Source organism: Gymnoscopelus braueri, assembly GCF_963280865.1.
Source record: "Gymnoscopelus braueri genome assembly, chromosome: 4".
Lineage (NCBI taxonomy): Eukaryota > Metazoa > Chordata > Actinopteri > Myctophiformes > Myctophidae > Gymnoscopelus > Gymnoscopelus braueri.
The window spans coordinates 20,203,280-20,220,120 of NC_137605.1; the positions used below are offsets into that span (position 1 = coordinate 20,203,280).

The following is a 16,841-nucleotide window of genomic DNA, read 5'->3' on the forward strand; positions in this document are numbered from 1 at the left end:
GGGACGAATAAAACATGCAGCTGAGCAATACCGTCATCTGTGTAACTGCTTATTTGACATACTAGTTTGTATAGTATCGCACTCCCCCCACATGCGCAGGACACAAATGAACGTAGCCCCCGCCCCCCCACACACACACACACACACACACACACACCACAGCTCAACCATAGCAAAGGGGTGAAAAGGAAGTCTGCGGCTCACATGTTTATAATTAACTAAAATGTATTTCTTTTTTTGCGACCAACTTTTTACTTCATTTTTAAAAGCTTTTCAGAGGGGAGAGACACTACATCACATCACATCACTGTGTATGGGCAAACAGTTCACACAAAATTCCACAGTAGCATACAGAAGTGTATCTTTTCAGTACATAGATTGTTCGTCAGTGGTCATAATGTACTTGTGTACTGAATAGTTTGCCTGCTAGCAAACTGTAGTAGCAGTCTCTTCCTCTGATCTGGCGGTCCTGTGGTTGCAAAACAACCCAGGCCGCTTCTTAACCCCTTCACCTGAACAAATATTTGTATGAATTTACTGAGTTCTTATACCGGCTGAAATACAGGCTCTGTTTATCTCTTTTTCCATGACAGGAAAAGAACATAATTTTAAAGGAAAATGGAGGCCTGGATCACTGGCCTAGCGGTCCGGGCACCTAGGCTATAATACGGGGGTACGCGGGTTCGTCCATTCCCGACAACCTTTGCTGCGTGTCTCTCCCGGTCTCTCTCTCTTTCCTGTCAGTCTTCGCTTGAACTATCAATGAAGGCAGAAAAAGCCACAAAAACATCTAAAAAAAGCAAAGAAAAAAAAAAGCTAAATGGAGCCACAAACCCATTTCAGTCATAAGAAGGCGATTGATGGTGACAATATGATAAGTAGTGGGTTTTGGAGATTCGTGTTTTTGTTCTGTGTGAAAGTCAAACAAATATAACTGTCACCTGGTCTCTCATCCCACTGCTTTCAAAAGAGCAAAACAGCTATGAGATGTGATAATTTGACACAATATTTCTGTGCAGACAGACTATCTCCCATGTCATGTCTGACTCAGGTTTTACAGTATGTAGGTGTTAATTAAAGTTTTGAGGGTCCATTTTTGCACTCTTGTTAAGTGAACACTCAATCTACTGCATGAATTTGCATTGGATTGAGACTCGTGTCCAGTGGTGGACAGTAACGGAGTAAATTTACTTGAGTACTGTACTTAAGTACAGATTTGGAGTATTTGTAATTTACTTGAGTATTATTATTTTTTAATACTTTTTACTTTCACTCAAGTACATTTCCAAGACAAATATTTTACTTTTACTCAAGTACATTTCTAGGAAGGCTGTGAAGTACTAGTTACTTTTAGGTTGGCTGTTCTTTTTTCCCCATATTTTCCCCTTCTTCCATAAAATGCAATTGGCCACACGCTGTGTTCTTCAAAGAAGGAAACCTATCACAGTACACACTCTACACTGGGATCTACATCATGGGTATTCAACAGGGGGTCTGTGACCTCTAGGCGGTCCTCTGAGTCACTGCAGGGGGGCCACCCATTTTCTTTTCGGATACTTTTTTCTTTTGTTTTATATGTCTGAAAATATGCATGAATCCAACATACTATTAGCAAATATAAATTGTAAGAAAGACTACCCAACTCTACCCCCCAACAGTAGCAATTTAGGCAACAGATAAGTTAAACAATATAGACCCAGTCTAGTAAAAGTGTACATACTTCATATAATTACAAATATGAATGATAATGATGCATAGATGAGCCCTAATAAAAAGCCTGTCAATAGAACCTACTGTAGCAGGTTCACACTTTTGAGTGTTATACTTGCATAATGTCCTATAATGTAAACCACACTTCACACCCACATTATGTCTGAGAAGATTTCCTTCTTCTGCTGCGTGTTTTTAAAAGTGTTGCATAGTGAGTGCTGACAACTTCATTTGCTATTTTCGTGCCTTTTATACTCTGGTTTTAACAAGAAACATGGAGACTGCCATGCTCAACTAAAACGTTTTCAGACTTATCAGACTCATCTACATTGTATTGAATGAAAGCAGGGTGGAGAGCAACTGTGGTTCAGCAAGACCGATATTTAAATAAAAGAAGGGCAATTTCTCCTATGAAAGCAAACAGTCAGGTGCTTGAGCACTGGTTGGCTCCCATGTGTACACCTGATGGCCCTGCATGCTACACAGGTCACAGGTTAAACTGCATGCTACACAGGGACTAGGGAGTCACTCGTAACGTTGACAAAGACATTATTGCTGAATTGTCAGATGTCATGAAAGCTGTGAAGAAGCTGTGAAGAACACACTGCTCTACTTCACCATTCTGAGGTTTGATGGCTTTCACACAAAACAGTGTTGTCTGGCATGTCGAAGTTATGTGTCTAGTCAGGAGTTTTTACTTCTCCAAAACTGCACAGAGCTGGATGGCAATTTAAATGACGATGTCTGGCTTGTGAGCTGAGCAGAATTTTAAAGTTCTATGCAAGGCCACAATGTATGCGCCAATGCGCCATTCATGTTTCTGTATGACAGAATGGAAAGCATTCTAAAAAATAAAAATATACAGTATGGGGTCCCTGCTTCATCTCTCTATCAGCTAAGGGGTCCTTGGCCCGAAAAACGTTGAAGACCCCTAATCTACATAAAAGCGGAAATACGTCATCCAGGCACGCAAACCTATATATATATAACCATATATATATATATATATATATATATATATATATATATATATATATATATATATATATATATATATATATATAAATGTACTTTTACTTTTACTCTTGTACTTGCACTTGCACTTAAGTATTTTTAAAAGCATGTACTTTTGAATACTTAAGTATATTTAGAAGCAATTACTTTGGTACTTTTACTCGAGTAACATTTTGACTGAGCTACTTTTACTTGTAGTGGAGTAAATTTGACCATTTGTATCTGTACTTTTACTCAAGTACTGGGGTTGAGTACTTCGTCCACCACTGCTCGTGTCAGAGTTTTGACGGAGTGGCGTGTGAGAAGCTGTGGTAGGTTCTTAACAACACCAGAGCGACGGTAGCGTGGGCGGATGAGACATGACTAGAGGAAGTGATTAATCCGGTTAGTTACCTGAACAGCTGAAGGAGGAGTGACACAGAGGAGGGGTTGAGAAAAGAGAGAGAGAGATACAGTGGAACACACCTTGAACACAGTTCAGTTGAACATAATACAGTTGAACAATAAGAGCAGAATAACTAGTTGCATGTTTTCAGGAGCTCAAGGTAAAACAAGACTTTATTATTTATGTTTCTTCACACAAAATTGCATACTAGACGGTCGGAAATAATGTCTCTTATATTCATGCGTGCAGCCTTTTTTTGCCACTTACTTTTTTCACAGGAGGATATTTCAGTCTTTTCTATAATGGGTGCTGCAGTGCAATGCTTTGTGCTTATCCTGACTTTATCTGCACAGCTGGGGCTCACCTCTCCTCTGGTAATGGTTTCCCCTCATTATGTCTTTTGACAAAAATTGCTTTACCACTGGTTGTCATTTGCTTTCAAAAAGAATGAGGAAGAAATAACATTTACAGACAATAACATATGCAATTGTTTAGAAAATGACTGAATACATGCAGCATATATACAATGTATACTCTCTCTCTCTCTCACACACACACACACACACACACACGCACGCACGCACGCACGCACGCACGCACGCACGCACACACACACACACACACACACACACACACACACACACACACACACACACACACACACACACACACACACCCTTATACTTGTATTTGACATTGACTTTGACTGTATACAATATATAGCACATATGAGAGGGGGGTGAATGGAAGGATGGATAGATGGATGGTATAGATTTTGGCAAGCATATACGCTGCATATTGTAGTTCACCGGTTATAAGTATTTTTTTTATATAAAAGGGTGACCTGTGTATCATTACATTATACAGTACCGTTTAAATGTGTTTACAGGTTAAGAGGAACTCCAGGGCGGAGTGTACACTGTGCCCACCAGGTAAGAAATAACACCATCACCCATCTACTGGCTAGCTTGTTTTTCTGACAATTTTTCTTCTTTGTCTGACTCACTTCCTTGACGTTGTTATTTTCTGAATCAACGGTTGGTGAATAATGCTGATTTTCAGGAAAGAAGTATGACTAAAAGATACAAAGAAATAGCTCACTCTTGCTATTTCAGTGTTTACCAGGGTTTCTGTTGCTTAACTATAGTTGTTTCAAGGATGTCATCTTAGCAACCTCAGGAACATCTACAGTAGGTTCTTTGCTCTGAGTTTCTCTCTCTCTCACTCACATGCGCACACACACGCACGCACACACACACAGTCTCTGTCTTGATGAAAAATGACGTAAGCTGCACACAGCGCTCCATACTGTAATGACCACATCCTCTGATTAGTTTGCAGCCTGCAGCTCCTAGCATTGCTCTGCACTCAACTCACTGCCTGTGACTGAATGGATCACCATCATAATGATGCATTTGAAATGCAATGCAATTGTTATTGATAGCAGATCACAAAGTGCCACAAAAAAGATGTTTGAACACTACTAAAGTGTAAGGAAGAGTAAATAAAAAGAGAAAATACAAAGCAATAGGTTGAGAGCTGTGTTAAGTTATTTTAAGTCATGTGTGCATGCCCACACTAATGCATGCACACTTGAACTGTTGAGGTGGGAGGAAGGCCAGGTAGCTATACTGACAGAGAACCTTGTTTAACCAAAAAGTCTCAGTTTCCTGCTGCCAAATTAAGTGATGCGTGACATTGAACCCTTCACCCGCTTCCGTTATGAGTCGGCCAGACAAGTAGAACAGTACAAGGCATCTCTATTAGGCCCCCTCCTTTTTTCCCCTCTACACCAAAAATATCTTTGCCAAAAATAGCGGATTTACAAGCTCACAATGCATCACATTGCGATGTGTTGTGTTCGCCTCAAACTTCGGATACCAGGATGCTTCATGCTTCATGTGGTTAAAGGACCACTTCACCCATTTTCAACATATCTTCTTGGTCCTCACTAATGCTCATTATAATATGGTGCAATTTTTGTCTACTCTGTCTGTGTCTCAGAGGAGGGCTGTGGACAGTTCAGAAACCCGCCATATATCATTGGTAGGCAGGTTTGGTCATTTCAAAAAATATTTCAATTATTTTTTATTCATGCAAGAACAATGGCTTCTATTATAGCATGCTAACTTTCCAGGAATAGAAATATTGCAGTTTCTATCAGCTTGGATTCCCCATCGATGATGTCACTGGTGGGCGAGTTTCTGAACTGTCCACAGCCCTCCTCTGAGACAGACCAAAATGGTACCATATTATAATACTCCTTAGTGAGGACCTATTATATGAAAATGGTTGTAGTGGTCCTTTAAGTGTCTTTAAGAGTCAAAGAGTCACAAAGATCAATCACTGTACTGCTGTTGTGCAAGTGAATGTGAATAAAGTGTTACATATTCATACTCTGTATTTGTTTTCCTTCAGGTGAGTACCAGAAATCTTGTGGGGTGTGTGCACCCTGTGCTCCTGGTACCTTCACTGCATTACCGAATCGTGAAACCAGCTGTCACTACTGCTCCAGAGACTGTCTACTCGGTAAAAATGACTTTATTCTCATTACTTCCACTGTCTACCACTACTTATGACTAGTAGCCTACTCACAATTTATGATTCAAATATTTATGCCGAATGTTATCAGTCATAAACCTAATCTATTTTTGTTTTTTTAATGCGATGACTTATTAGTCTTATTAGTGCAGTCTAGGGGAAAAAAGGCCCACCCTATGCTGCAGTGCTATAGTATATAGTATATAAATATATATTAATTATTAACCACCCACAAACATTTTGCTGCCTCTATTGCATCATAATTGGAGTAAAAGATGAATCCACAATGTATAAATTTTTACTGTCTTTAGATTTGCATAATGAGGACATTTGATGTTCAATTGACTTGTTTGATTATCTGTTGCATCCATATAGACTGAATACTTTTTTTGTTCTGTCTGCCTCAGCTTTCCATCTGATGGTGGTGCAGGAATGCAACAGAACATCCAACCTCAGGTGTGTCTGTGAGGCAGGTTTCAGTTGTATCGACACCGACTCGCACACAGGAAACTGTCGAGAATGCAAGAGAGCGAGAAAGATCCCTGAGATAATCACATCCGGTAAGGATTCAAGAGAATAAGGAAATGAGATATCAACGCATATTCTCAAAGACCCAACCTGGATTGTTTTTTTACCGTATAAATTATGGTCATACTGTATATTCACATACATTCTTACAAGAGTTTGATTTGTAAATGGAAAACATGCTATAAAAAGATTCAAATGTAGGACTGTTTTACTTCATTGTTTACCAGTGTAAACAAATCTACTGTATTACAGACCCAAAATAAAAAAGTTATCTCCAGATTCTACACCAGGCCGGACAAGCATAGGGTCAGAGATTATGTTTTCATCTGTTAGTTAGCTAATCATGGGCACCAATTTACCAAATGGCGTGACACTTTGCACGCACACTCAGTAGGCCCAGGAAGAAACTCTACCCCTCATTCTTCTAATCATAATGGTACTTTACCAGGCGGCTTCACATTTTGGCATATCATTCTTGAACTGTAGGTGGTACAGTCAAAAGGTTTTTCCGCCTGGATTCCTTGGATCATGATGTTTCCATTTTCCACTTTTCTCTCACTTTCTTTGTAGTACCTCTGCGTAGGTAGTAACTCACCTTGGGGTAACCACACCTCCATTTGAGAAACACTGCTGTAGTTATTGAACTGGGACATGTTGTGATGTGTCTGTGATGTTTCAAATGTATTGGAACACAACCAGCAGGGGGCCTCATCATAACTAAAACTAAAAGCATAAACTCAAGAGATCACTGACTGTCCTGATAGAGAATCAGGTCAATCAGAATCCAAAATATTTTTATTGTGTTTGACAGATGATACATTTGTCTTGGTAACGTTGGTGCATTACACTGAAGCAACTGTAAAAAAACTAATTATTTACAACAAAATATAAAGATAAGCACAAAGAAGCTCCAAAAATATATACAATACGCAATATATACTATAGACTACTAGAGGCTGGTATAGCAGAGCTGGTAGAGACATTCATTTTAATATAATGATAATTAATAGTAATTCTAATAAATATTAATTATTGCTGTGTTGTACTCACACAGAGTGTAGCATTATGCAGCTAGAGTGTTTGTTCATTAACAAACGTCTCCCCATCTCTACAGCTCTGTAGTAAACAGAAAATACATTTTCAGGTCGGTATACCAGTCGGAGTTTTCTTTCCTGTTTGGATTAAATTGTTATCCCCTGAAATGTATTTTCTATTTAATAAAGAGCTGGAGAGACTCTTATTGAACCAACACTCTAACACAATAACTGCTATCAGAATATAGAGCTATATATATTAAAAAAAAAAAAACATTGGGGGGGTTCTAGTTTTATGAGGAAATGTTTAATGTTCTTTTGTTCTAACGGACACAGTGAGTCTGTGACTGACTGTTGGTTTTCCTGTTTTCTAGTAGCACCGGATGGGATCACAATCCAGACTAGAGTTTCACTTTCCACAGGACATACCAGCACTTCCACCAAACCCTGCCAACCTCCACAGTGAGTCCTGTACTTTCCCCACTTAAACACTGAAGCCCTATACGTTGACCGGAGTCCCCCAGGGGTCTACTCTATACTACTAGGCCCCCTATTTTTATCCCTATACACAAAAATATGTCTTTGCCGAAAATAGTTCTGTTAAGGTCTTCTTAATGTGTATTTAAGTAGAAGTTTAATATCAATATCTCACACAGATGTAGATCTCAACCAGTGACAGAGAAGGAGAGAAATAAAACCCAACACAACACAGGTGAGTGTGCGTGTGTATATGTATGTGTGTATGTGTATGTGTGTGTGTGTGTGTGTGTGTGTGTGTGTGTGTGTGTGTGTGTGTGTGTGTGTGTGTGTGTGTGTGTGTGTGTGTGTGTGTGTGTGTGTGTGTGTGTGTGTGTGTGTGTTGTGTGTGTTGTGTGTGTGTGTGTGTGTGAGAAGATGAATAGAGAGATTATGCACATTTTATTTTGTGTTGGTGCACGGTTTAATTTAACTATAAGCCATGAACATAAAATGTAAACAAATGTAAGTCAGGTTTAAATAACCCCTCCCCCTCTGTCTCTCACTCTCTCTTTCTCTCTCTCTCTGTCCCCCAGATAACACTAGTGGCCAACTGGCAGTCATTTTGTGTCCCGTTGTGGCTTTGGGATTCATAGCCCTTTTTATCCTGTACTGTGTCTGTCACCCAGGAGACGAAATGTGCTTCAAGCAAGGTAAATGACTGTTTTCAAGGCCACCCTGGTGGCTAAGAGCCAGTTAGAGTGCAAAGGCCTGTCCAAATGGCTCCGATGTAGTATATAGCCTGTGTTACATTTCATTTCTCAAGCAAACTGGAGCCACGTAAGGCACCACCGAGCGAGCTAAAGCGAGCGAGCTTGCCGGGCCGAACGTTGCGACGTTCGCTTGAGCCTACTCAGCGCCGTCCGGGTTATGTACCGATAGGCACAGAATCATAAATCATGTTGTGGGGACTGCTCTGCCTCCGGGTTGCAACCCATGTTATTTCACCGTGGGATTCGCGGCTCCTATGCACAGCTTTTCGGGTTTTCTAGTCGTCTACTTACGGAATTGTCAATCCGTGCTATTTCACCGTGTTGTGTGAGATCAGGCTGTGTTATGCCACCATGAGACCCAATTTGAAAAATCTGGGGTGGAGGTTCTTCGTTGGCCTACTAGGAGTCGATGTGCATAGTTTCACGCCAATAGATCCAGTGGTGCCTCAGATTAGCTGTTCACGGACCGACGGACTGACGGACAGGCAGACGGACTCACGGAAGAGAAAACATAATCCCCTCGGCTCTGGCCATTCCGGCCTGGCCATAAATTGAATTTCCTAGTGACAATGAATCATTTTTCTCTTTTTCAGCTATTGTGAAGCTTGGAAATAAGGTAAGTGAATGAATCTGTGTATTTCCAGCTCATTGCATGTTTATTTTTTATTACCTGCCCCAAACTGATTCATCAACCTTTCCTTAGGGAGAGAGAGATGGCTCCACTCAGAAAACACACCTCAGGGATACCTCCAGTGTTAAGCACCAGCCATTCCCTTTTGCAACAAATATGGGTACTGATGACTAAAATAAATAAACTATTTCTATGTGAAATGTATTACTCTCTCTTTATTTCTGGTTAAGTAATGTCTTGAGAATTTCAGCCCCTTTTTTTATGCACATACTGTAAACTGTCTTTGACTCATTTGCACCGAACTATTTAATCCCTATTGTATTCAGTACTTAATAGATGATTTACAAGCTCACAATGTATTGTGATGCAATTATATATATATTAGATATTGCTTTATTTGTGTATTTTCTGTACTATCCCCCTTTCTCTCTCTCTCTCTCTCTCTCTCTCTCTCTCACTCTCTCTCTCTCTCTCTCTTTTTCTCTCTCTCTCATTCTTTCTCTCTCTCTCTCTATCATTCTCTCTCTCCATTCTCAGGTTCCATCCATGTCCATAATGCAGAGACGGTCGTCTTCAGCTTGCTCAGTCAGTTTACCGGCAAGGGCGAAGGGACGAGAGAGAGCCAGAAGAGAGGGCAGGGGGAACAGATGAAACAGGAGGAGGAGGAGGAGGGAGGGGGAAGAAGAGCACCCACCTCCCCCAGCGTCCATCTCTCCCAGGAAGAGGCCGGGAGTGGAGAGACGGACTGTGCATTCTTCCCCTCACAGGAGCAGGGGAAGGACTGCCACATGTCCAAAGAGGAGGTGCTGTGAGGAACACAGAGGATCCCAGGAGACTGGTGTTATATTCCTACAGGAGCTGATCAAGGCTCAGATAGCCAGAGTTGTCCTAAAAAAGGATCCCAGGTAGGAAGGCAACATGGAAGGCCAGGAGAGACTCTGTAACAGGAAGTTCACAGGTCCAATTCCTGCATCATCAGCCCATTGTCCTGTTCAAGTGTCACTTTGTACAGATACTGAACCCCCTGCCCAGTCATTTTAAGTCGCTTCAGATGAGAGTGTCACCTAAGTGCCTGAAACGCAAAGGACATAGTGAAAGCGATATAGAAACGTTACTAGTTGAGTAGCAAAGTGATTGTGAAACTATTGTAATAAGAACGTATGTGGTATGTATGCCACTCTGTCTGCAATGACTCAATACAGTGTATCATAATCAAATCACAATACAACAACATTTAACTATACATCAGATCTCTAGCTCACTATTATAGTATGCATTGCACCGCTCTATGCTTCCCTCGTTGTAATTAAAGGAGCACCATTTTCAACTTTATCTTCGTATAATGGGTCATCTCTAATACTCGTTATACCGTATTATGGCACCATTTCTGTCTCAGGTGGGTTGTGCACACTTCAAACTTTTTTTTAATTGAATAACTATTTCCAGGAATAGAAAAGTTTCAATTAGCTAAGAATCCCCACCAATGATGTCATTGGTAGGCAGGTTTTTGAACTGTCCACAGCCCACCTCTGTGACAGAGAGAGAGTAGACTAAAATAGTAAATAGTAAATGGTTCATTAATATTGCACCTTTGGCTTTAACCAAAGCGTTTTACAATGTGCATTACATTCACCCATTCACACACCCATAGGAAACCATGCAGGGCCAACCTGCTCATTGGGTCCAGTTATTGGTTAAGTGTCTCGCTAAAGGACACTTCTGCACTAACCCAGGAGGAGCCAGGGATTGAACCGGTACATTTCAGATTCTCAAGCGACCACTCTACCTCCTGAGCCACTGCTTCCCCTTAAATTAGACTGAAATGGTGCCATCTTATAATGAGCATTAGGCAGTACTCCATTACAAGTGAGCTTGTAGATCGGCTATATAGCTTATTTATAAAATAGGGCTTAAAAGGGAATTTTGGACCACGGCTTTCTTACCTTTTCTATGATGTTATGATACCTTAGGATGAATGGTACAGTAGAAAAATGTCATAACTCCATCCCGGGTCCGCCACAGCTTAAAACGTGCGCCAACCTTGCGCTAGATTGCATATTTTAATAGCTTTATTTTTTTTGTTTTTTTTGTGAGATCTGACGTTCATAGTGACAACACTATGCAACAAAAAAAACGAAAGATTGAAATCTCGGGATTTTAATCTCGTCTAGCGAGACTTCCGTTTTTTTCCCCGGTTGCATAGTGTTCTGTCACTATGAACGTCAAATCTCACCCAAAAAAAACAACCAAAAAAGCTATTAAAATACGCGATCTAGCGCAAGGCCTATTGGCGCACGTTTTTAGCTGTGGCGGACCCGTGATGGAGTTATGACATTTTTCTACTGTACCATTCATCCTAAGATATCATAACATCATAGAAAAGGTAAGAAAACCGTGGTCCAAAATTCCCCTTTAAGTGGTTAATGTATGTTTTATAAAGTAATAATTTGTATCTGCAAAGTAACTAGTAACTAAAGTTTTCAAATAATTGGAGTAAAAGTACAATATTTGCCTCTGAGATGTAGTGGAGTAGAAGTAAAGTACTGAAAATTGGAAATACTCCCGTAAAGTAAAAGTACCTCATAATTGTACTTAAGTACAGTACTTGAGTAAATGTACTTAGTTACTTTACACCACTGGCATTAGTGAGGACTAATTATATGAAGATACGGTTGAAAATGGGAGAAGCGCTTCTTTATGTCATCCGTTTGGGAAACAGAGGGCCCCGGGTACATCAGATGTCCGGTGAGGGAGAAAATATCCCTGCATGGTAGATGCTATTATTTATTAGTCTCAGTCTTACCCAAAGACGCTCCCTATTGTAAATTCTAACTTATGAATGTTTCCTTGAACTATGCATGTACAGAATGTAATGAGTTTGCTTTGTCAATAGTAGCCAGTTATTTTAACTTGAAGGTTTCAATGTTTTGCACAAGGAGGAGAATGTTGATGGTAGTAAATTGTTGTCAAAAGAAACTTTATTGTATTACAACGATTTTATTTTATATATATATATATATATATATATACACACAAAATACAAAATAGTGCCATTTACAAAGATTACATGTACATAAAAATCCTGTCTATTTACACATGTGTTTGCACACACATAAACTTTGAAAGGTATAATTCAATTCAATTACATTTTTATTAAAGTGTCAAGTTGCCTCAAGACTCTTTACATGTAGAGCAGAGACCCGACATTGTCCCACCCTGAGCAAGCAATTTTGCGAAAGTGGCAACCAAAAACTCCCCCTTAACTGGAAGAAACGTCAGGCAGACCCGGGCTCTATAGGGTGGGCGGCCATCTGCCTCGACCGTGTCGGTGGGGGGGGGGGGGGGGGGAGAAGACAGACGGAGAGAAGGAGAGACAGAGGGAGAGACAGAGAGGGAGATACAAACAAAAATATAATACATATAATGTATAACATTTTCAACACTATGTCCACAGGACATAGTGTTGAAAAACAGATAATGTATCAGATACCAAAGTACTCTTTAACGTCTCTCACTTTCTCAGACCGACACCAACAGCCGCTAAACTGCTCGCTACTTCCTGTGCTCTATTTCACACTCAAAGTCACAGATGTTCAATATGTGTCATCAACGTCAACCTCAATGGCAATAGGTTGGTCACATTTCCCGCACATTTCCTGAACAGGCATGGGCACGTCTTCATCATCTGTGGCTGAAATGACATATGCCTTCTGGGGAGAACAGAAGCCTGTTGGGGTTGTTCGCAGGGGGGAAGAAGGTGTTTAGCGGTATTAGATCAAATTGATTGATATAGTGATATGTGATATAGTGATGATTTAAAATGCAAATGTGATTCGAGCACAGTAGGTATAACAGATTTAACAACAGATTGACAGTTGGGTGGATAGAGAGATAGACAAACAAACAGTGGGACTGACCATTTGACCTGATCCAACGTAGAAAGGACTTGCATGTTGTGGTGACAATAAATAGGCCTACTATGGTCATAGTAAGGACTCCACCAGACACCACTATCCATGTAATGTCTACAGGAGTCCGAAAATTAGTAATATGTAAGAAGGTGAGATTATCATGTGTTTGGAATGATATGTTTAACTTGCAGATCTTTTTTTTTACATAAAATGATAAGAAGTTATAAGAGAGTGCATCATTGAGTAAGGAAGACTGGGTACAATTGTTTCCAATTTGGAAAGATACGGGTTAATAATTAACCTGTTAATATGTTACTTTTATATCATACCTGTGGGTGCAGCAGGTGTGGTGACTTGTTCAGGTGTGGTGAGTTGTTCAGGTGTGGTGACTTTTCCAAGTGTTGTGACTTTTCCGGGTGTGTTGGCTTCTCTGTGTGTGGTTTTAGACTTGGTGACTGGGGAGAAGATGGAGGTTTGTTAGTGGAGCAAATAAATGGTCAGCCAACTCTTTCATGTTTAGATAAGAGAAGATATAACTTGTTGTTGTAGCAGCAACAACAACAGCATTAAACGTGAAACACAGGATAGGTACAGGTAAGAGCACAGAGATGAGAATAAGAAATAAATACATTAAATAGACTATTCATTGGTGTTAAAGGGAGCACAAAGCTTCCCATGGTAATCAATTTGGAAATGTATCCAAATGTATATTCAAAGGCTTTGCAATGCTATAGTTTTAGCTAAATGTCAAATTACACAAAAAAGAATTCCAGATTATAGTGATGTCGCTTTCAGGTGTTTACTGTTTATTTTTGTGGGCTATTATGAATTTTCAGTGAAAGTGTCACTGATTTACTTTGGGTAAGATCATGAGCCGAATCTGTAAGAAATATAAGCCATTAACTGTACCTGTAGTGGTGCCAGTGGGTCTGGGTGTGGTGGCGGGCGTTGGCTCACAATCCAGACAAGGTTCTCCTGTGCACCTATAGCCAGTCTTACACTGACACTTTGAGTTACGATTGATATCACACTGTGTCTTATATTCCATATCTGCAAGAACAAAAACACACAACAGTCATTTTAAAATGTATGACCTTATTAGTAATGTTGATTGTTGAAGATTGTGTGTAATCAAGACACACAAAAGTACCCTCCTGCACACAAATGTACGCACATTCTTAAAAACAGATTTTCTAAATGAGATAAGTGATCTGGCAGCTGAGTCACACAATAGGACATGACACATGTGGAGAGCCTGGTTTTATCTCAGAAATAAGTTTACCATCTGTATTTCAGTTTGATAGAACATTTCAGGATTTTACTCTAAAACAGAAACTCAAGAACAGTCAGATATCAGCTGCACCAGGGAACTTTAACAAATCACAAATACTCAGAAGTTTCATTCTGTCTCCATCCAATTTGCATAGCTCATTTCAAAGATGCTGCCATGCCATTTTTAGAAAAGAAAACGAAGTTACTCTTAATTAGTAAGTTATTTAAAAAAAAGAATTAAGCGGATCCACTCTGTAAATACAGGTATAAGGAGTAATTTGGGCCACCAAGGACCTAGATTTCCTCCAATACTGGAGTAGTGCCGCTGACTGAAAATGAGGGACAACTTGGGGATGCCAGGGGGAGTCATGCAATGAGAGAAACAACAGCGTGAAATCTTTGGTGTTAATTTAACTGAGTGCTATTTTTTTAAAACAATTGTTTTACCACTACAAGAGTATGGAGCTCATTTTTGACAGATCAGATATATTGATTTATTGATCAAAAACACCATATGAAGATGTAAACGTCTTATTCACCTGTGTAGTACCAGGAGTAAAACAGTGGAATAAAATAGTCTTCCATTTTGCATTGTGATTACCTTAATTTGATAATTAAACACCTACATACTGCAGCAAGACACCTGATATTTAGCTGATGTGTTACAGATGATTAGTATCATATATGAGGTCATGACTTTGGCTAATCAAAGCAGACCAAAACCTTTTCGTCTGTCATAGTGTGTTTCCCCAGTTCCTTCCTGACCTTTAAATGTATTTGTATTGCTCCCCTGTAGCAAAAGCCCTGAGCAAAGTGAGCAATAACATCAAGCAATAACATTGCTGTTTCAACCCCCTCATTTCCCCTCTGTCTGTCAGTGATGGGACATGACACTGACGATATCACCATGAAAGTACAAACTTCAGCATCTCTGCTGCCAAAGCCCACCCCATGATAGGCAACCTAAACCCATGGGTGCAGTAATCACGCCTCTCTGTCTGATTGTATCCCACCATGTCACAGGGGGAGTTCCCTTGCTGCTGTGGGTTTCCACACTTAAGATACATAAACATTTGGGTTTTAAGATGTGTTTTGTACACAGGAATTTGTGTTGATTTTAGATTGTGGAGAAGCGATGAATCACACACACACACACACACACACACACACACACACACACACACACACACGCGTGCGCACGCGCACACACACACACACGCACGCACGCACGCACGCACGCACGCACGCACGCACGCACGCACGCACGCACGCACGCACGCACGCACGCACGCACGCACGCACGCACGCACGCACACACACACACACACACACACACACACACACACACACACACACACACACACACACACACACACACACACACAGATTCCCACACTTAACTTACTGGTCATGTTGCAGTTATAACAGATTTCACAGTTGGCCTCTACATTGTAGGTCTCTGTGTACGTTCCGCTTTCACATCTTTTACACTGGGTATCCTCCTCAGTGGTTCTGGTTGAGCAGCGCTTAACCCGGTACTCACCTGGAATACACACAATGGTCACATTAACGATGGTGTGTCATAAATGACTAGCAGTCTGGTATTGTGCCATAGACTGGTGAAGTTGTGTAATAAGCCAAGTACAGTCAGCTTTTTTTTTGTCATTGTCTAACATCTAAGTATGTTTCAATGGCTGCTCTGTATAAATAGAACAATAGACAGTTACACACATACTAAGACATTGGTAAAATTCCATCCTATGCCAGTAAACCCTAATTTATACTTTTCAAGCTGTTACCTGGTTTGCACTTCTCACAGCAGCGTGTGGGTTTTTGTATTGGCCAGCCATACTCATAGTCACTATTGCATGGAGGAGAACTGTCAGAGAGAACGATGGAGAGATGCAGAAAAAGGAAAGTGACATAATATAGAAGCTGCATTTCCTGGGAAGCAGAGAGAAGGAGGCGGAAGGAGAAGAGGAAAACGAAGATAAGATTATGATTCAATGGACTAGAATATACACAGCCACACAAAGTACCGGCTATAGCAGTGCTGATGTGCTGTAATACTGAAAATGTAAATCTACCCAAAATGACACCAAACCAAATATCCATACCTTTTAACTTCTAACCACAAATTAACATGTCAAACTTGTTTGACATGTTTAAGAAATGTTAAATTGACCATTATAGTAAAATGTATTATGACTTACCATGGTTTAGAGAAGATGTGAGTTCAAATGTGACGATGTGAGTTCCTGAGGCAACGTGAGACCCTCTGAGTGTGTCGAAACAGAAGTGTCGGTTTTAATCAATCAGTGACTCATCTCACACTCATGTTTTGACCTCCCTACGTTTATCTCTCTCACTCACACGCTCTCTCTCTCTCTCTCTCTCACTGTCTCTCAGTGTCTCTCTCTCTCACTGCTCTGTATCAACGACCCCCTTGATGCTCATAACTGTGTGGGATCCTAACCTCCTCCACCACACCAGCTATCTTTCTTTCCACTGCTTGCTGCCGTTAACCCAAAACCCAAACTTTTTTCTTTGTTCCAAAATAAACTTTAATGTGCTATTTTTGTCTCA

At 40.4% G+C, this 16,841-nt stretch overlaps 2 protein-coding genes across 3 annotated transcripts; one reads left to right on the plus strand and one right to left on the minus strand.

Moving 5' to 3' along the window:
• Positions 1–3,144: 3,144 nt before the first annotated feature.
• LOC308084204 (uncharacterized protein) lies at positions 3,145–11,620 on the plus strand. Its single transcript, XM_080426741.1, has 11 exons — positions 3,145–3,269; positions 3,388–3,483; positions 3,999–4,041; positions 5,528–5,638; positions 6,058–6,210; positions 7,587–7,674; positions 7,869–7,924; positions 8,265–8,381; positions 9,035–9,057; positions 9,145–9,232; positions 9,610–11,620. Exons 2-11 carry the CDS (start codon positions 3,412–3,414, stop codon positions 9,882–9,884), a joined length of 1,026 nt encoding a protein of 341 aa, XP_080282867.1. The 5' UTR covers positions 3,145–3,269; positions 3,388–3,411; the 3' UTR covers positions 9,885–11,620.
• Positions 11,621–12,330: 710 nt separating this feature from the next.
• On the minus strand, positions 12,331–16,597 carry LOC308084205 (uncharacterized protein). 2 transcript variants are annotated; one of them, XM_080426743.1, is made up of 7 exons: positions 16,469–16,597; positions 16,055–16,199; positions 15,661–15,798; positions 13,893–14,033; positions 13,313–13,438; positions 12,990–13,097; positions 12,331–12,799 (listed from the first exon to the last, which is right to left on the minus strand). In XM_080426743.1, the coding sequence occupies exons 1-7, from the start codon at positions 16,469–16,471 to the stop codon at positions 12,666–12,668; spliced, it is 795 nt and encodes a 264-aa protein (XP_080282869.1). In that variant the 5' UTR covers positions 16,472–16,597; the 3' UTR covers positions 12,331–12,665. The 2 variants fall into 2 exon arrangements, with proteins under 2 accessions (XP_080282869.1, XP_080282868.1); XM_080426742.1 differs by having other exon boundaries at positions 12,668–13,097.
• Between the last annotated feature and the right edge of the window lie 244 nt (positions 16,598–16,841).